Below are 20,751 nucleotides of genomic sequence, written 5' to 3' on the forward strand. Positions count from 1 at the left end.
GACCCTTGGTCCATCAGTCAGTCTTGTCTACTCCGGCAGCAGCTCTCCAGGGTCCCAGGCAGAGGTCTTTCTCATCACCTACTTGCCTAGTCCCTTTAACCGGAGATGCCAGGGATTGAACCTGGGACCTTCTACATGCCAAGCAGAGGCTCTACCACTGAGCCACAGCCCCTTCCCAATTTGCAAGAAAGCAAACCACAGATTCCAAAGGGTTAAGTCATCTCGCCTCCTACAATGCAGGAGCTAATTTCCAACTCTTAGATGGAAAATGCCATCAAGATGCAGCTGACTTATGGCAATTACGTAGGGTTTTCAAGGCAAGAGACGTTCAGAGGTGGTTTGCCGTTGTCTGCCTCTGCATAGCGACCTTGGAATTCCTTGGCAGTTTCCCATCCATATACAAACCAGGGCTGACCCTGCTTAGCTTCCAAGATCTGACAATATTGGACTAGCCTGGTCCATCCAGTTCAGGTTTCTAACTCTTACGGGACAAATTTTGCAGCGGCCTCAACAGTTCAAGGGGTGTCCAAAAGACCTAAGGGCTGGACACAGATCACATGGTCACATGAAGCTGCCTTATACTGAATGGACTTTGTAATGTGTGAATTGGCCACATTGAGAGTTGGGTGTGCAAAGAGATCTGTGTGGAGAAGAAAATGAACAAAGACAGTAGCTTAGTGATGAGGGACACAGACTTGGGATGACACAGAGGAAAATTGAAGTGAATGGCAAAGCTTCTTGGAGGAAGGCTAGGATTAAAAAATCACTATATAGAATGATAGACAGGGTTGGATCCAGTTCTTGGAGTTTCCTGGACAAAATGGTCTGCTTTGGGCCCTCCTTGTACATGCATGCAGGGAAATGCACCCGCCTCAAGGTGGCACCTTCTTTGCACTCCTCCATCAGCACAAATCAATAGTTGTTTTCCATTTCCATTCCTCATCATCCTGACAGCTGGAAATGAAAGAGGGCCCCGCAATATCCAGAAGCCTCTAGGGAGGTATTTCATTTGCACCTGGGAGGAAGGCTAGAGAAGGGTCTGAGCATGGCCTCAGTTCAAGACTTTGCCCTTCTTCAAGTCCTGTCAGCACTGCGTGGGGCTTAGAAGAAGGCAAGAGAGCCACGCACAGCTGCTTCTGCCTCCTGGGCAGCTCCTTCTCGCTCTTCAAGTTTGGCATTAGGGTTGCCAACCTCCAGGTGGCGGCTGGAGATCTCCTGCTTATACAGCTGATCTCCAGGCGACAGAGATCAGTTCACCTGGAGAAAAAGGCCGCTTTGGAAGGTGGACTCTATGGTATTATACCCCATTGAAGTCCCTCCCCTCCCCAAACGCTGCCCTCCCCAGGCTCCACCCCCAAAATCTCCAGGTATTTCCCCACCCAGAGCTGGCAACCCAAATAATGACATTATGCATATAAACCAGGAGTGGTTTATGAATGTTGTGTGTGGGTTAAGTGCCGTCGCTTTCGACTCTCAGCAACCCTATGAATCAATGTCCTCCAAAACATCCTATCTTTAACAACCTTGCTCAGATCTTGCAAATTGAGGGCCGTGGCTTCCTTTACAGAGTCACTCCATCTCATCTAGGGTCTTCCTCTTTTCCTGCTGCCTTCAACTTTTCCTAGCTTTATTGTCTTTCCTAGTGAGTCTTGTCTTCTTGTAATGTGACCAAAGTACGATAGCCTCAGTTTAGTCATTTTAGCTTATAGGGACAGTGCAGGCTTGATTTGATCTAACAAGTGAAAGAAGCTCAGAAGCTCGCATAGTCTGGAGGCGAGGTCCAAAAGCAAGTCCAGGGTTGAGGCAAAAACATTCAAAGGGTTTTTAATGCACATAACAAGCAGCTGGTAGGCTAGCCTGCAGGATCACAGACAAATTGATGTCACAGTGGCTGTGAACTCAGGGCAGGCTCATATAGGGAATTTCCCTAAAGGTGATGGCTGGGTCCAGCAGAAGGCTCATCTCACAAGCTGAGTCAGCTTCTGTAGCAGAACAGGTCAAGATCTCGCTAATATTTGCATAGGAGACCTCGACGACACCCACAAACGCTGCTGTGGGTGGCTGAGTGCACGGTCAGAATGTTGGCGTAACAAAGTAATGTCCATTTCTCAATATCGGCATGTATAAATTTCGCTTAGTTTCATAGATGACTGCATATAAGACTTCAAGAAGGGTTCAACTTGTCTGCTTTCTGTGTATGTCATCACTTCTTGTACTTCATCAACTTCATTAATGTCCTAGACATCCTACTGAAATTAGAAAGAAATGCTGGATTGGCGTTAAATATCGTCGTTCCATCCCTTCTGCTCTGGATTTCTGGTGACATTTTGAAATCTACCGTGAACTTGAGTGAACTAACTTAGAAACCACAATTAATTCGAGGAGCCCTATGTTCTTGGCATAGCATTTGCAATCTTATGATGTTTCAACATTTCGTCTATGAACACTTCAGCCTTAAACAATTTTAATGCTTGTAAACCGAACAAACATGTCAAGAAAGCAGTTTATGCGGCATACTGCTGAATATTGCGGTAGCTTATCATTCATGGTGGAAAACTCTGTTACAATTTCCCCCCCACTCACTGGCTTCTTTAACACATTCTCTTTCTCCTCTTTTTCTCTCTGTGGGCCAATAGCGTGATTTCCCTGATCACTGCTGTGTTTCCTGACTTTCTGTAATTGTTAATCCTTCCCTCTTGTCTCTCCACTCAGAGGTGGTACCAGAGATCAGAGTGTTCGGTCAAGTGCCAGTGCTCCAGGAAAGCCCCAACTCCGGATTGATCCCGATCAATGAAGGGGGAAAGAGCTTGAAGGAGCGCATCTTCTTTTGTATCCCCCTTGGTTCATCTTCCACCCAGAGTAGGTCTCCAGGTACTAGCTGGAGATCTCCTGCTAATACAACTGATCACCAGTTGATAGAGATCAGTTCCCCTGGAGAAAATGGCCGTTTGGGCAAGTGGACTCGATGACATTGAAGTCCCTCCCCTCCCCAAACCCCGCCCTCCTCAGGCTCTGCCCCATCCCACCCCCACCGGTTGCGAAGAGGGAACTGGCAACCCTAACCCAGAGGCCCTGCACTCCATCTTCCATTTCTGGTTTGGAGGATGCCCAGGAGGAAGCAATGCAGTGCAGTCTCCTTGCTGGTACATGGCAACTAGGGTTGCCTGTTCCAGCTTGGGAAATACCTAAAGATTTTGGGGGTGGAGCCTGGGAGGGCAGCGTTTGGAGAGAGGAGGAACTTCAATGCCATAGAGTCCAATTGCCAAAGGGGCCATTTTCTCCAGGGGAACTGATCTCTGTTGCCTGGAGATCAGTTGGAATAGTGGGAGATCTCCAGCCACCACCCGGAGGTTGGCAACCCTAGTTATTATTGATCCTTGTTTGTAGCCTTCCACGTATCATGACACGCACACATCCTTTCCTGCTTAAATGCACATGTATTCCTTACAGACTGACCATTAAAAGATGACATACCTGAGGTAGGGGTTTTCTTTCCTCACAGTTGATCCCGCCTATGAAGACCATGTTCGGCATAAGAGGCCGGGGAAACTCAAACACAAAGTCATAGCGCAAAAGCCAGATGGAACCGTTCCTGTAAAGGGTTGGCAAGTGAACATCTCTCTGCAGAAACTCTGATGCAATATCTTGATACTTGGTATAAAGGGTCTTAAAAAGCGACGTCTCCAAAGAATTCACCAACAGATTAACCAGACGTTGGGTGAAAGTCATTTGGTCCGTGTGCCTGGTGTAGCATCTTGGGACGTAGGAAACTGGATTTGGGGATTTGCAAATGGCATGCTCTAGACTGCATGGGAACCCACGGAAAAAGTATACAGATGGGATGGAGAGGTGCTCGGCTAGGATGACTCCGCATGGCAGAGCTGGATCTGTCAACAGGGCATCAAAATGACTTTCTTCCAGGTATCGTATGACTTCTCTGTTCTTCAGAAGACTGTCACAGTTGTAGAAAAACAGGTTTATTATATACATGTTGTTCCGGTATTCCTGAAGAATTGAGTGAGGAAAAGGAACCTTACGGAACAGGTTTGCAGCAAACTTTTGAAAACTCCTTTTGAGTTCCTCTTCTGAATATGGCACCGGGTATGTTTTCCTCTCGTAATACTCTGATTCTCTCAAGAGCAAATTTGTTTCTGGCGCTACCACCACTATTTCATGTCCTCTTTCGTGAAGCTTCTCTGCCACGCTACGCATGCTGAGCCAATGGCTTCCATCTTGAGGGATCACTAGCAGCTTCTCGCTTGCAATGAAGCCGAAGGCCGTTAGTAAACAGAGAAGCCAGCTAGCCAACCTGTTAGGCCGGAGTCGGAGAAAAGTCATTGCTCTGCTTGGAAAAACGTTCTCAATGAAAGGAACCTTTTGCCTGCTTTGTAAGTTCAGGATTGAGAAAGAAATATAAACTTAAGCCTTATATGCTCCCAGAGTCTGTTAATCATTAGCTTAGCACAATCGGTGGGCACTGCATGGCAGAATAGTCCTTAGAGAATGTTTGCCATGTAAAGGTTGAATCAACTGAAACAGGAAGCACTGAAGGAAGGGGGACTTGCAGTTATGCAGTTTGAGAGCGAATTGGGGAATTAACTATAAGCCCCAACTATAGCTGTTCAGTAAAGAGAGGTAGGTAGGGTTGCCAGCCTCCAGATCTCCTGCTATTACAACGGATCTCCAGCCGATAGAGATCCGTTCACCTGGAGAAAATGGCCGCTTTGGCAATTGGACACTATGGCATTCAAGTCCCTTCCCTCCCCAAACTCAGCCCTCCTCAGGCTCCGCCCCAGTTTGCATATCATCATTGACAGGAAGCCTTACATATGAGGATGGACTTTTAGTGGGAAACACTTGGCCCTCCTGGTGTCCCATATGAGCCACCAACAGTTGGCCCTCCTGGGTTCCCATTTGGGCCACCCAGCTGTCAGTATTTTGCTGGGGAGGACATAGTTAGAGCCTCCAAATAAGGCCCAGGCTTCAGTCAGTTTCAGTCGTTGCCCAATGTTTGCAGACCTCATCACAAGCTTTAATGAACTTTTTATTTCTCTCTGACTTCCATGCATGCAGGGAGAAAGAAGAGCCCATAAAGCAAAGAGTACATTGCATCAGTGTTCCAAGAGCCGTCATGGGAATCTCCCATAAGGCAAGGACTGCAGATGGAGGAGGCTTTCCTCCCTCTTAGGGGGCACACTGGAGGTTCTTCTTCCTCCTCTGCTGACATGGCTACCACATCTTTGTGAACCTGCATTCAAACAAATATTAAAAGACTATTTTTAAAAAGTGGATTTAGAAGAAGAGTTGGTTTTTAGGTGCCGACTTTCCCTACCACTTAAGGGAGACTCAAACCGCCTTACAATCACCTTCCCTTCCCCTCCCCACAACAGACACCCTGTGAGGTAGGCAGGGCTGAGAAAGTGTGACTAGCCTAAGGTCACCCAGCTGGCTTCATGTATAGGAGTGGGGAAACAAATCTAGTTCACCAGATTAGCCTCCGCCACTCATGTGGAGGAGTGGGAAATCAAACCCAGTTCTCCAGATCAGAGTCCACCGCTCCAAACCACTGCTCTTAACCACTATACCACGCTGGCTCCCCATTCTATTTACATTGAATGTTAGCAGCATCTTCTTCCAGCAGAAGGTTATTTCGTTTTTTTTTTGTGGGTGTTGAAGAAAGTTAAGGCAAGAATGTTCAGGTTTTATATAAGATAAGCAGCCTCAGGGTAGGAACTACACCCTTCTGGAACTAAGAATGTAATGCCTCAGTGTATAGCCCACCAACATTCATACATCCCCTTTGGAAATGAAGGTGCTGTGAACCTGTAAACCTATGATCAGCATTTCTAGGGCTTCTGATAATTGTGGCTTTTTATTTTTGCTAGAGATAACCACTAATAAATTTTCACCGGTACAGATTCAGAACTGGGCTCAACAAACTATACTTTTAAAAAAAACAAAATAAAATCATTTTTGGAGGAAGTTGGTGCCTGATCAGCAGACATTTTTAACTGTTCTATTTTTGTTCGTGATTTAAATTAGTACCTGTTAGAAAGTCCCAAGCAAAACACTCGTATCTCAGACATTGGGTTCCACCTCTCTGGCCTCCTGTCAGGCACATGTGGATAATCAGGAGAAAAAGCACTTTGGACATAAAGGGAGTGCTTTGCTCAAACAGAACAAAGGCTGATAACAAACACAGGAAAAATGTTTTGCTAACACTGACTCCTGAAAGATACTCCTCCTTAGAGATACAAATACCTAACTAGAATCTCCACTCCTCCAGTTGGGGACCAAAGCTCAATGCACCCCAGACAGGCAAGCGAGGCCAAAGGACTCCATGCCTCCAAGATCAATGGGGCAAATGTCTCCCATTTCTCTTCCTCCTCCCTGCCTCTACAAAGCATAGTGTGTGGCTTCACCACCGTTTCTCAAATACCGGTGTCTCAAATAGGGTTGCCAGGTCCCTCTCCGTAACCGGCAGGAGGTTTTTGGGGACGGAGCCAGAGGAGGACGGGGTTTGGGGAGGGGAGGGACTTCAATGCCACAGAGTCCAATTGCCAAAGTGGCCATTTTCTCCAGGTGAACTGAACTCTATTGGCTGGAGTTGTAATAGCAGAAGATCTCCAGCTAGTACCTGGAGGTTGGCAGCCCTAGTCTCAAAAGATACAGGGAGGCCACTGCACAGAAAGGGGATGGGGCTCGGAAAGAGGCCAGCATAACATTACCATGATACCAGTGCAACATTATATTGATGTCATCCTGAAGTTGACTTTTGTCATGCCAATGTAGCCTCATGGGCAGGTGGGGGGGGGGAATAGGGGCTAGCACATTGCTGGGTGAATAATCTAGGGTTGCCAGCTGCCCACTGGAAGCAGGAGATTTCCTGCGCCCGGGCACTGCTGCCCCACACAGCTGGACGACAGGAAGAAAACGAAGAAGACAGACAGAGCATTCCTGAGATGCAATGGCATCAGGAACGAAAGTGTCTGTGGAGAGTGGGAAGGGCTTGCGCCGGCGTCCAGGCCTCCCGCGCCAGCATCTAGCCAGCTAGCACCAGCATCAGGAAGCCCGATGCTGGCAGAAAGGCCTGGATGCCGGTCGCGGGGCGCTGCTGCGGTAGTGCCGCCCCAGGACGCCGATGGGGGTGTCCGGTGGCGTCTGAACGCCGGCGTTCCGGGAGGTGTACTTGGGGCATAACTGCATCCCGGGATGCGTTCCCGGGCGTAATGGCGGCAGCCTGGAAGCGGGGCCACCTTTAGGTGGCTTCCTAAGGCCTTTTGGCCTGGGAACGCCCCTTTGAGGGTTGCACTGATTTTTTGCGCCTGGAGTAGGTTTCAGCGGGGCCAAAACCTCCTTTGGAGGCAACGCAGTCGGGTTGCCTCCATAGTAACAAGTATAATTTCAGTTAAACTTTAGCGGAAAACAACATCTCAAATAAGAAACTGGAATCTGACCTTCATGTCAACTTCGTGTCAGGAAAGCTGCCCTAATTGGTTGCTCAAGCATCATGCTTGGTTTAAAGGTCTGTTGGTTTGCAGTCTGCTCTCACAGTGGAAGGGGACCCAGGAAAAACGAGTTTTTCCTGAAGGATTCCCCCCAAATTTTCCAGCAGTAAAACTGGAACACGGAAGGGATAGTAGGAAGGGGGGGGGGTGAATCGGGACAAGGGGCACTCATGCCAGCCCTGGGACGCCACACTTCTGTGGGGCTCCACCGCTGGCGCTGCTTCCTGGCCGCTTTCCAGCGGCGCAAGTCCCCACGCCAGTGTTCTGGGGGGGTGGAGCTGCCTTTAGGCAGCATCTCCTAACCCCTTTCACCCTGGGACCGCCCTCTCGAGTTGCAGCGTTGCTATGCCAACCTTTTCAGTGGTATAGCCTCGCTGTTTTCGATGGGGGCATTCCCCCGTTTTGCATTTTAAATTGTTTTTATTTTACTTTCGGTGGCTGGGAAGCCTCTGTGGAGGCGCCACGGCTGTGCTTTGCCCGGCCGCCGCACATCCTCCCCCCCTTCAGGAATGGGCTGTAATTCACTATTTTACATTGTGCGACATCTTAAATTAAACACAGTCAATATAGAGCCTCTAAGTACTTCCTATAGAAGTCAGCCTACAAGATACTTATGATTCTCGAATGGCATTTGAGATTATTTTTGGATGGACTCTGGTGTTTCTTTGTCCCAGTGAGAGAACAAGAATCACATGTTGTTTTTAATTGCTTAAATATTTTAATGTTTTTATGTGCACTGCCTTGGGGATGCTGGTATATATAGCATATCCTGAACTATTTCATTTTGGTAGTGAGGGTTTTTAAGTCCTGTATAAATTGCATTGTTGGTTTCACTTCTTCTTTTCTCCACAGTACCAGCTGGCTTCCACTCTGCACTGTTGAAGAATTTTTTTCAAGCTATTTTGCAGAACTCTTGAGGCCCCCCCCCCCCCTCCGCACACACACATACTATTCATTTTTGGGGCCATTTTCAAAATATGAGTGCTCTTTTTTTATCTTTTATTGCATAGCTGGGTAGGGAGGTTGGGCCTTGGGTGAGCACCATTTTTGGGTGATGCTACTCTTCTCCCAGTCCTCTTCATTTTAACCAACTGGAGAAACCTGAGTTCAAATCCCAACTCAGCCATGAATTTTCTGGGAGACCTTTGGACCAGTCAGTTTCTCTCTGTTTAAGCTGCTATGCAGAATTGTCGTGGGGGGAAAGAGAGAACCACGTACAGCACCATGAGCTGCTTGGAGAAGGGTGGGATTAAAATCAAATAAATAATATGTGGCCGGCAGCAAGCAACAAAAAACACAGGCTCAGCTGAAGTTGGTGATTATTGTGCATGGTGTGCATTTCTCTTTTTTTTTTTTTGTTATAAATTTTTATTGCATTTTTCATAATAAAAAACATACAAAGAAAACATGGTGTGCATCTCTAGGCTGACCCTCACCAATGGGCTGGGCTGCAAAAGTGGGTGGGTGACAAACCAGCAATGTTCCCCCCACCTCCCCATAACACCCTTCTTCCGCTTGCGTTGAACGGGAGGAGGCCGGCGCAGGCCCTTACGTCATCAACGGGCGCCGCCCGCCTGGGAGAACGGGGCGGGCCCCGCCCCCGCCCGCCCGCCCGTTGCTAGGGCCGCGCAGTTGGGTGGCAACGAGCGCGCCTGTCGGCAGACGGGGCCGCCATGGAGGGCTCCATGGTGCGGCGCACGCAGGAGCTGCTGGGCCGAGTGATCCGGAAGCCGCCGCTGACGGAGCGCCTCCTCAGCAAGCCCCCCTTCCGCTACCTGCACGACGTGATCGGCGAGGTCAGCTTGCGCGGGGCCGGGGGCCGGGGCAGGAGGGCCGAGAGCGGGGCGCCGTTGCTTGGGCATGCGCAGGAGAGAGCAGCGGGCGGTGTGGGTGGGGGGGGCGAGAGGGGACGATGGCGGCACAGCCAGCAGGCCTCGCGCAGCGCCCGGAAGCGGCCCTGAGGGAACCGTAGGAATGAGCTTGCCAACCTCCAGGTGGGGCCTGGAGACCTCCCGGTGGTACAGTGGATCTCCTCCCGACTTGGGGTTGCCAGCCTCCAGGAGGCGGGGGAGAAATCGACACCACTGAACTAGTATCGGGGAGATTAGGCGATCAGTGCAGGAGCGAAATCAGATTTAAAGTGCAAAAATATCTTTATGCGCTACTGTGCCTAACCTTATACGTCAATATTCTAAATCACATATAAAATGTGTACAACACACAAGTACAACAGTAACACGAACACGCAATCCACCACCTCAAAGGTGAAGGAAGAAAGGGTACAGTTCATATATGACGTGTCTCAGAGAGTACAAACATCATTCTTCTGCACTCTTCTCAATGCAGGTAGGTAGGAGGATATCAATATTCAATGAGGGAAAAATTCGTGGAGGATATGGCCGTTTCAAATTCTTTGAATATGACTTCTTCATCAGTCCTTCCTATTATCATTTTAAATTTTTTTAAATAAAATATATCATTTCCCACACATAATCTCCTATAAGGAGGCAGCTGGAGATCTCCCGCTGTTACAGCTGACCTCCCACCCAGTTCCCCTGGAGAAAATGGCTGCTTTGGCAATTGGACTCTTATGGCGTTGAAGCCCTGCCCCAAACCCCGCCCTCCTCAGGCTCCGCCCCCCCAAATCTCCATTGCCCAGAGCTGGCGAACCTATCCAGACGACAGAGGTCGGTTCCCCTGAAGAAAATGACTGCTTTGGGGGTGGACTTTGTGGCATTATATGCCAACAGAGTCCCTCTCTAAACCCCACTCTTCCCAGGTTGCACACCCCAAATCTCCAGGTGTTTCCCAGCCCAGACCTTGCAATCCTATCCAGACGACAGAGATCGGTTCCCCTGAAGAAAATGACTGCTTTGGGGGTGGACTTTGTGGCATATGCCAACAGAGTCCCTCTCTAAACCTCACTCTCCCCACGTTGCACACCCCAAATCTCCAGGTATTTCCCAACTCAGCAACTACTGTTTTATTACAGCCAAAGGCCAGGATAAAGTTTCCCATCTCAGAGTTTGCAAGGTTCCTTAGGAAGACTGTTGGGGGGGGGGGCTTCAAATCATGCTCATGGGTGGTATTGCTGAGAGGAGACCTCCTGAATCCTCTGGGGGACACTGCAGGGAGGATAAACTCTTCTATTCTAGGTCCTTGGTGCCTCAGAGGTGGGCAAGTAGGGCTGGCAACTATGGCCTGGGAAATTACTGAAGATTTGGAAGTAGTACCTGAGGATTGGGGGAATTTGGGGAGGGATTTTGTCCAGAATCTATGCTTTACCATAGCGTCTACTCTCTGAAGCTGTCATTTTCTTCCCCCGGGGAAATTGATCTCTGTTGTCTGGAGTTCAGTTATAATTCTGGGATAATCTTTTTTAAAAGTGTAGTTGTAAGGAACAGATAGATCAAACCTTGGCCCAGCCCCATTGATATCACTGAGAACATAAGAAAGGCCATGCTGGATCAGACCAAGGTCCATCATGTCCAGCACTCTGTTCACACAGTGGCCAACCAGATGCCTCTAGGAAGCCCACAAACTAGACAACTGCAGCAGCACCATCCTGCCTGTGTTCCATCGCACCCAAAATAATAGGCATACTCCTCTGTTACTAGAGAGAACAGGTATGCAGCATGACTAGTATTGACTAGTATGACTAGAAAACATGGATAGCCCTCTCCTCCATGAACATGTCCACTCCCCTCTTAAAGCCTTCCAAGTTGGCAGCCTTGAGAGAGATTTAAGTATATGTTTAACACTCCCATGTGGAAAATGGGATTTAGCTCTTCTTGAGTTTGGCTGAATTGTTCCTGTGATGTACTGAAGGCTAAAAAAAGACATCCTTGTTTTCGAATTGGTGATTCATATCATTACGTTGCATTGCTGTCTTTTCTCCGTTAAGTACCAAATGCTGACATTCCTCTTCTTAAAGTTAATTACTGTTTTTTTATTTATGTCCGACTTTTCTCCCCAATGGGGACAAAAAATAACTGACAACATCATTATTTTCTCTGTCTTATCCTCACAACAACAATCCTGTGAGGTAGGGTAGTCTGAGAGAGTGAGATGCAGGCCCAAGATTACTCAGTGAGCTTCCATGGCAAAGTGGCGATTCGAACTCAGTTCTCCTACGTTGTTATCAACATTCTTACCCTTATGTCATGCTGTAAAATCTAGGGTAGCAGTTTTCACATTTTCTTTAAAGAGTGCTGTTAGTTGCATGAGAAAACAAGTGCAAGATTTCTGAGTACTACTTTGTACCCATGCTACAGTTTTTTGTAGAGGAAGGTCCCAACAGCAGCAGGATGTATACGTTTACAGAAGAATGTTGGTAGATACAGTTTCCCTGTATCTAGAGCACCAGGAACAGAGAATTTGCATCTTCCAAAAGTCCCCTTCTTTGCACTTATTGAAGGTACTATCCTTCATGAACTGACTGTTCTCATGTAGGACTGCCAATAGCAACCTAGCAGCTGCCTTGATTAAAAACGCCATCTAATTTATAATAAGGCCAGCATGGTTATCCTCAAATGGTACATGAGGAGCCATTAATGAGTTAAAGGAGAATGATGGATTGGTAGACATCTTTATAAATGTAACCCGACAATAGCACTGGGAGCAGCATTTCTCTGAACATTGTCATTATCTGTAGTGCTCTATGATCCTGTATGCATGATCAAAAACCTTTTAGGCAGAATTATAACGCCAGTGAGAAATCTCATTTAAAGTGATAGACCTGAAAGCATTAAAATTCAATAGAACCATAGATGGAAATGGTAAGCCAAGTTGCCTTCCAAACCCTGAACAAACATGTTTAAATGTTTTAAAGGTAACTAGATCAACCAGTTTCATGAAAGGACTGTACACCGAAGCAGAGATGAAATCTGATAATGTTAAGGTATGTTTGGAATGTTGTTATTTAATCTTTATCCTAAGAAAACTTCATAATTTTCAATGATCAGGAATGCTATGTACACAGTATTCATATTGAGACAAGGGGATGAAAATTTCCTCAGTAGGGTGAAAGAAGAAGGAACTATTTCACTTCACCCCAGCTTCCACCCATGCAGCTGTTCCTCTGTGGGGTACTGTGACCCCAGGATTAATCTTCCTAGGGTCAGAAGGGGCGGAGAAAGTGGAGGACTGCAGGAAAACCAGGCTTTCTGACTGTGCTTGGAGAGGTAGGATACTTGCCAATATGTAGGTTCAAGTGAAACATTGTGTCAAACTAGAAGAAGAAGAGTTGGTTTTTATATGCCAGCTTTCTCTACCCCTTAAGGAAAAATCAAACTGTCTCACACTTTCCCTCCCCCTCCCCACAACAGACACCCTGTGAGGTAGGCAGGGCTGAGAGAACTGTGACTAGCCCAAGGTCACCCAGCTGGCTTCATGTTTAGGAGTGGGAAAACAAATCCAGTTCACCAGATTAGCCTCCGCCGCTCATGTGGAGGAGTGGGGAATCAAACCCTGTTCTCCAGATCAGAGCCCTCTGCTCCAAACCACTGCTCTTAACCACACCACACTGGCTCCATTTTACACTAACTACATTTTACACTAACCAGTTTCCTACTGCAGTCTCTGGAGTCAAACCACTGGCTGTAACTCTGGTTTTGCTGGTTCAGAATTCATGTTAACCATAGGACAAACTATTGTTACCATATGTACCATTGGCCAATGTGAGTATGGTCCTGCTCTTTTAGTGGAGCCTACGTGCCCAAAACTGACCTCAGAAATCAATTTAAAGAAAAGTAGCTCTCTGTCTGTCTTTCTGAATTTTGGAGCTGCTGGCTCAGATTAACATTGGATGAAGCAAAATATCCTGGGATGTTCATACAAGCATCCCCAAATCCATTAATGCTACAAATGTCAGTTCAAAGGAAAGACCCATACAGCAGTATTGTGGATGAGAGGGAGTCCTTATCCAGGGGCTAATGGTGACTCTTGGTGACTCTGATGGCTTGTGGAGGGCAAACTAATATTTTTCTGCAAAACTGGGGAATATCCCAAAGTATTGGTGGGGGGGAGGAGAACCCAGTCTCTTGTCAGTGGTTTCACTTCATTCTCCTGCTGCTGGCCGCGGGACCTTCATCTTTACTGTTGGAAGGAGTTATCTGTCAGAAAGACCCCCATGATTCATATTTAAATCCGCAGGACTTTCCTTTAACAATGTGTTGTTGCAGGACAAAGATGCAAAAATCGCCTTCCTTCAGAAAGCCATCGATGTGGTTGTCATGGTGACGGGGGAACCCTTGGCAGTGAAGCCAGCACGTGTCGTTGCTGGGCATGAACCTGAAAGAACCAATGAGCTGCTGCAAGCAATTGCCAGGTGTTGCCTCGATAAGGTATGAGACTTCTTTCGGCTCTGGCCTTTTCAAAGCTTCTGTTACAAACACTGGCCTGGAATCCTACGAGGAGGTGAGGGGAAAGCATCAGGAGCTGCAGAGTGAACTGTCCTTCCTCTCGCATGCTCCTTAATTGGACACTTGTAATGCAGGAGCCCCATGGCGCAGTGGTAAGCTGCAGTACTGCAGCCAAGCTCTGCTCACGACCTGAGTTCTATCCCGACGGAAGACGGTTTCAGGTAGCCGGCTCAAGGTTGACTCAGCCTTCCATCCTTCCGAGGTGGGTAAAATGAATACCCAGCTTGCTGGGGGTAAAGGGAAGATGACTGGGGAAGGCACTGGCAAACCACCCCGTAAACATAGTCTGCCTACGAAACGTCGGAATGTGACGTCATCCCATGGGTCAGGAATGACCCGGTGCTTGCACAGGGGACCTTTACCTTTTTAATGCAGCTGAACGTTTTGAGGTTGCTCGTAGGTACTTTAATGAAGGGATGTGGCAATTATTGTACTAGTTCTCTTCCCCCCCTTCCTCCTTAGTTGATGCCTCAGGGTGCTCACCAAGTTTTCCTGCTCATATTATTTTTTTAAAATCTAATTTATTTTAACACTTACTATAAAAAGTTAGCAGACAAAGGCACAAGTTTTACTTGTTTATTTTCAGATAAGCAACCATAGTTCTGTTGCGAGTTGCCTCCAGCAAATGGTCTATCAAAACTTTGGGTGAGTCCACCCTGGCTCCAAACTTGGCTAGTGCTACTGCTGGCTTCATACCTATCCCCTCAGTTAGGATCTTATGAGTCCATTCTAAATCAGTCTTTTTGCATATATTTAAGCTCCTTCATACAATATGTAGCAAACAAAAAAAGAACTCTGACAGCCAATTATATACAGCCTTCAGTTAATAAAACGTGCAGTCCTTATTTCCCTAAACTGTCTGGGACCTTCGTATCTGTGGGACCGCCTCTCCTGGTATACCCGTCAAAGTGCTTTATGCTCAGCAAACAACTTACTTGTGGTTCCTGGACCGAGAAGTATCTGGTCTATTCTGTCCTGTTGCTATATGAATTTACACTTCAAACTGCTTCTTGTATTAAAGTAATTTTGGATGCTCCCTTTCTTTATATTACAGCTGCATATTAATAACTGAAAACTGATGTTACTGCTTTAAATTTCAAATGGTGACCAATGGAACTAGAAAAAGAACAGCATTTCATTAATCAGCAAGACCATATTGTGAAAATATTGGACTGACAAGAAAATATGTATGACAAACAAGCAACCCAAATCCTTTACATTTTAACAGAAATAAAAGACTTTCCCATTACTGTGGTATTTAGGGTTATGCAGGCCAAAAAGGAATGTGGAGTTATATACAGGTTCTTGCTTTTAAAGAATTGTGGTGGTTACTAAAATAGAAATTACTATTCTCTGCTAAAATTTTACATGTCAGTTTGACTATACATTTTCCTCTTTGTAGCTATCCAGTGATGAAGCTGTTCAAAAAGTTCTTGCTGGAGAGAAAGTAGATATCAAAAGAAAACCCCCATCTTCTTCGAAACCCCAAAACAAAGAAATCAAGGAGTCTAAGGGAGAAGATCACAGATCTCATAAAGAGGTGACGTGAACTGCCTTTATGATAATGTGACTATAACATTTACTTTATTTATTTGTTTACTTGAAACATTTGTATGCTGCCTTTCCACTTGATCAGGGTCCTCAAGGCGGTGCACATAAAAACATTAAATGTTGTTTTTAATTGTTCTGATGTTTTAAAGTTATACAATAATTCAATAAAAACACAGACGACACCAGAACCAGGGAGGAGGGCCAGTCACCATTATTGGGGTGTGTGTGCTAAATGAAACAAAAAGGTCTTCACCCACTGGCAGAAGACACCAATAGAGGGAGTCAGATGAAGGCCCCTTTCTTGAGTTGCCCCCTTCCCATCTAGCCTCACTGGGGCAATCAAAGCAGGGTCTCCGAAGAGTGAATAGGTAGGTTCAGCGTGGTGTAGTGGTTAAGAGCGGTGGTTTGGAGCGGTGGACTCTGATCTGATGAACTGGATTTGTTTCCCCTCTCCTCCACATGAAGCCAATTGGGTGACCTTGGGCTGGTCACAGCTCTTATAGAGCTCTCTCAGCCTCACCTACCTCACAGGGTGCCTGTTGTGGGGAGGGGAAGGGAAGGTGGTTGTGAGCCGGCTTGAGTCTCCCTTAAGTGGTAGAGAAAATCGGCATATAAAAATCTTCTTCATATGGGAGAAGCCAGTCGTTAAGATATGTTGGTCCCAGGCCATACAGGTCTTGAAACGCTACATGTATGAAAAGCAAGGTAGAAGTAGTGCAATTTAATACTTTTTTCTTTTTTTTTTCTTTTTTAGGGAAGAGGTCTCTCTGAAATAAAAGATAAAGGCATAAATCAAGACCAAATACCCAAAGAAGAACTAAAAGAGGCAGAAAGCAAACGGAAAGAAAAAGAACGTGACAAATCTAAAGATAATGAGAACAAGCAGAAAAATCCCGAGAAAGACCCTTCTAAAGAAGGTGAAAAACATGAAAGGGAAAGAACCAAGAACAGAATGTCCAAACAGGGAAGAGAGGCAGAGAAGACCAGAGACAAAGAAAAAGGAGAAGGGGAGCAAGAGAAAGAACCAGAACGCACTAAAGGAAGGGACAAAGAAAGGAAACACGAGCGAGGAAGAGAGCAAGACAGATCCAGAGAAAAAGACAAAGAGAGAGGCAAAGAGAAAGACAAGGAGAAAGAACATGAGAAGGAAAGAGAAAGGGGAAAGGACAGGGAAAGAGAAAAACGAAGAGAGAGGGGCAAAGAAGCAGAGCAGGCACGAGAACATGGAAAGGACAAAGGAGAGAAAAAGGTAAAGTATTTTTATTGGAACATTCTGAACTAGTGGTTGATGGCAACTGCAATTGGCAGATCTGTTTCAACAGTGAACTGGGTTTCAAAACTTAGCAGCTAAAAGGACTGAGCAGCTAGACAAACAGCTTTGTTTTATGATTGCTGCAATAGGAGGTCTCAGTGTACCGTAAGGACTGAAACGGAGCTGGGTACCGTATTTTTCGCTCCATAAGACGCACCTGACCATAAGCCAGACCTAGTTTTTAGAGGAGGAAAACAAGTTTTTAGAGGAGGCTTTAAAGCAGAGTCCCTGGAAGCCGGGCGGGGGGTCTTGAAAGTTCTCCATGCTGCCATCCCAGGCAGCGCAGAGCACTTTCAAGACCCCCCCCTCCGCCCGGCTTCTAGGGACTCCCTGGAAGCCCGGCGGGGGGGGGGGTGTCTTGAAACTCCTCCGCGCTGCCATCCCAGGCAGCACAGAGCACTTTCAAGACCCCCCCCCCCAGCTTCCAGGGAGTCCTGGGATGGCAGCATGGAGAACTTTCAAGTCCCCCCGCCCGGCTTCCAGGGACTCCCTGGAAGTTGGGCGGGGGGCGGGTATTTAAACTGCTCTGCGCTGCCAGGCACCGCAGAGCAGTTTAACCTCCACACACACACCCGCTTCCCGGGTGCCCGCCCAACAGCTGAGCCTCGGGACCGGGAAGCGCGGGGGGAGGGGGGAGGTTAAACTGCTTTGCGCTACCTAGGCAGCTTTGCCCTTCTCCCCGGGGCCGGATTCACACACATTCGCTCCATAAGACGCACAGACATTTCCCCTCACTTTTGGGGAGGAAAAAAGTGCAACTTATGGAGCGAAAAATACGGTATATGCTGCTAGGATTCTGCTTTGAGAGAAGCAACATTCTCTGACCTGAATAAATTAACTTATTCACATTCGCCTCCGCTGGATTATTTTGCAAAATGTATTCTGCATCAGTAGAGCTGGGCAGCGCACTGAATTCACCCACTACTGCTGTGGCTCCTCCTCAGCATCTTCTGGCATCTGAGAACCTGCCATAGCAGAACTTGGGTTCTTTTCCAAACCAAAATTAATTGCCTCTTTAAAAAACAAAAAAACCCTCCCCACTCTTGCATTCTTTGAGCGGAAGTGGCTTAGTCGATTCAGATCATGCAGATACCCACTGCCCAGTGGATTATGAAACTGTGAGCATTGCAGTGAGCGGAGGAAACTGGGGGAAGTGTTCTGTGTGGATGCCTTGTGTTCTGCTCCCGAGAGCACCATGATGTTTGATGAAAGATGGTTGGAACAAAACCCTGGGAGCAAAGTTACAAACAATCCCCACTGAGATGATGAGAGGGAGGGCACCATGGCCATCTTCTGGGCATGGAGTAGGGGTCACTGGGAGTGTGGGGGAGGGAGGTAGTTGTGAATTTCCAGCATTGTTCAGGGGGTTGGACTAGATGACTCTGGTGGCCCCTTCCAACTCTGTGATTCTATGACTGAGATGTAGCCAAGGGGATCATCTCCTCCCTAGTCCTTACATTAACGATTCAGGATATAAGTTGCGAGTGTTGCCCCAGGTACAAGCTCGGTATAAGCTGCATTAGATAGCATTGGCTAGGGAGTGATTAATTTCCCTAGAAAATGTTTAATAAAAAACATAAATTCAATGTTCCAGAATAAAGCAATGTTTTTCTTCTCTGTAGTCCGCAGGATCCGAGGACAGCATAATGAGAAAAATGGAAGAAAGATCGATAAAAGATAAGGCTGAGCCAGATCAAGAAGTAAGTCACAGAAAATGTTTTTTTGCAAGAACTGTAATGGAAATCTCTCATTTTTAGGCTCCCCAAAGAAGTGACAGTTAACATGAACAAGAACGTTTGTGTCCTTAAAATATTACGTCTCTGTGCCATCCCGGTATCTTCAGTGGACTTAAAGGGCTCCGACTCTGCTTAGGATGGTACTGGGAAAGAAGAAGAAGAGTTAATTTTTATATGCCAACTTTCTCTCCCACTTAAGGGAGAATCAAACGGGCTTACAATCACCTTCCCTTCCCCTCCCCACAACAGACACCCTGTGAGGTAGGTGATACTGAGAGAGCTCTAAGAGAACTGTGACTAGCCCAAGGTCACCCAGCTGGCTTCATGTGTAGGAGTGGGGAAACCAACCCGGTTCACCAGATTAGCATTCTCCGCTCATGTGGAGGAGTGGGGAATCAAACCCGGTTCTCCAGATCAGAGTCCCACTCTCCAAACTATCGCTCTTAACCACTACACCACAATTATGACTACAAGTTTTCATGGTCAAAACTTAGAGGAGGGTCAGGAAAATAAGGTTGTCTTCTCAAGAGTGAAAGAAATCACCTCTGTATCTGGGGTATTCATGCTGTAGCTAGAGAGTAGAAGAGGCCACCACCTCGCAAGGCGGCCTCTTCCACTTTTGAACAGCTCTTAGCATTAGGGAGGGTCTCCTAATATTTAGTAAAAATCTGTTTTGTAATTTCTGCCCATCAGTCCTAGTCCTCTCTGCTGGGGCAAGAAAGGCCCTATGAACAGTACCCCGAATAAATCTGTGCAGTCTTCTACATGACAGTCCTCCAGATAGTTAAAGACAGCAATCATGGCTTCCCTTAGTCTTCTCTGGGCTAAACTTGCCCAGCCTTTTTACCCTCCTCATAGGGCTTAGCTTGTAGACCCCTCATCCTCCTGGTCTCTCTCTTGTGGACATGATCTAATTTGTCAACACCCTTCTTTAAATGAGGTACCCAGAATGGGTCACGGTGCTCCAGATGCGGCCTCATTGTTGCAGAACAGAGCGCAACTATTACTTCCTGTGATCTATACACTATGTTTCTGGTAATACAGCCCAAGACTGCATTTCCTTTTTTTAGCAGCTGCATCACATTGGAGGGGGGGGGGGCTCATGTTAAGCTAGTAATCAAGTCAGACACCTAAATCCTTTTCAGATCTATTGCTGCCATGCCTCCCCTATCCTATACTTGTGCCTTGCGTTGAAAGGTGGCTAATCAACGTTTTAAATCAAATAAACAAACAAACAATGCATTACCTTGTAGATTCTGACAGACCAGCCATTTAATAACCTGCTCTAGAATTATACCAGATATTGATGTCAAATTGACTGTTTCGTAGTTTCCCAGGTCCACCCACCTTTTTTGAAGATCAGGACAACTTTCGCTCAGTCTTCCAGCACCTCACCTGTTCTCCCCGAATTCTCAGTGATCAGAACCAGAAGCTCCAAAATGCCACCCACGAGCTTCCTCAGTACCCTGGCATGTAATCCATCTGGCCCTGGAGGCGTGAACTTAGTTTAAAAACACCTGGCTATTTCAAATACCTCCTTGCCTATCTTTGACTGGAAGTCACTCCTCATATCATTTGTTCTGCTTTTCTCCGGTTGGACACAATTCCTGTATGGGAAGGTCCAGAGTTCTTCACATTCCATTTTTTCACCCTCAATTTTCTTCCCCCTCCCTCCAAGTTTATAGGCTTTTGTATTTGGATATCAATTGTAGCACAGTTGGAACACCATCATAGTTATAACTTCTGCTTGTTATTTAGTGCACAGTTGAGGAAAGAGACACAGAAGGGGTTCTAGATAAAATGTCTATCCCTATATTGTGGCTAGCATGACCAGAGGCAAAGGAGAGCAGGGCTTCGGTATCTTCAGTAGTGACATAGGCCGTGGATTGCAGCAGCAGATACAACTTTTCCCATCTCTGGTTTTTGTAGGTTATCCGGGCTGTGTGACCGTGGTCTTGGTATTTTCTTTCCTGACGTTTCGCCAGCAGCTGTGGCAGGCATCTTCAGAGGAGTAACACTGAAGGACAGTGTCTCTGTCCTTCAGTGTTACTCCTCTGAAGATGCCTGCCACAGCTGCTGGCGAAACGTCAGGAAAGAAAATACCAAGACCACGGTCACACAGCCCAGATAACCTACAAGAACTAATGAATTCTGACCGTGAAAGCCTTCAACAATATTTTCCCATCTCTGTTCTTCACAATTGTTACACATACCAGAGTCTT

The 20,751-nt window shown here is 46.7% G+C and overlaps 2 protein-coding genes across 2 annotated transcripts in view; one reads left to right on the forward strand and one right to left on the reverse strand.

Annotated features, from left to right (window-relative positions):
* Window positions 1–1,899: 1,899 nt before the first annotated feature.
* Window positions 1,900–7,206, reverse strand: LOC130483956 (UDP-glucuronosyltransferase 1-6-like). Its single transcript, XM_056856865.1, has 4 exons — window positions 7,099–7,206; window positions 5,106–5,248; window positions 3,475–4,309; window positions 1,900–2,061 (listed from the first exon to the last, which is right to left on the reverse strand). The coding sequence occupies exons 1-4, from the start codon at window positions 7,204–7,206 to the stop codon at window positions 1,900–1,902; spliced, it is 1,248 nt and encodes a 415-aa protein (XP_056712843.1).
* Window positions 7,207–9,143: 1,937 nt separating this feature from the next.
* TRAF3IP1 (TRAF3 interacting protein 1) overlaps window positions 9,144–20,751 on the forward strand; it is a 29,473-nt gene continuing 17,865 nt past the window's right edge. Inside the window, exons 1-6 of the mRNA XM_056856533.1 lie at window positions 9,144–9,304; window positions 12,340–12,408; window positions 13,691–13,852; window positions 15,333–15,470; window positions 16,236–16,730; window positions 18,416–18,493. Coding sequence (XP_056712511.1) covers window positions 9,182–9,304; window positions 12,340–12,408; window positions 13,691–13,852; window positions 15,333–15,470; window positions 16,236–16,730; window positions 18,416–18,493 — 1,065 coding nt within the window. The 5' untranslated portion in view covers window positions 9,144–9,181. The remainder of the gene's footprint in view (window positions 9,305–12,339; window positions 12,409–13,690; window positions 13,853–15,332; window positions 15,471–16,235; window positions 16,731–18,415; window positions 18,494–20,751) is intronic.

The sequence above is a fragment of the Euleptes europaea genome, chromosome 10, assembly GCF_029931775.1.
Source record: "Euleptes europaea isolate rEulEur1 chromosome 10, rEulEur1.hap1, whole genome shotgun sequence".
Taxonomy (NCBI): domain Eukaryota; kingdom Metazoa; phylum Chordata; class Lepidosauria; order Squamata; family Sphaerodactylidae; genus Euleptes; species Euleptes europaea.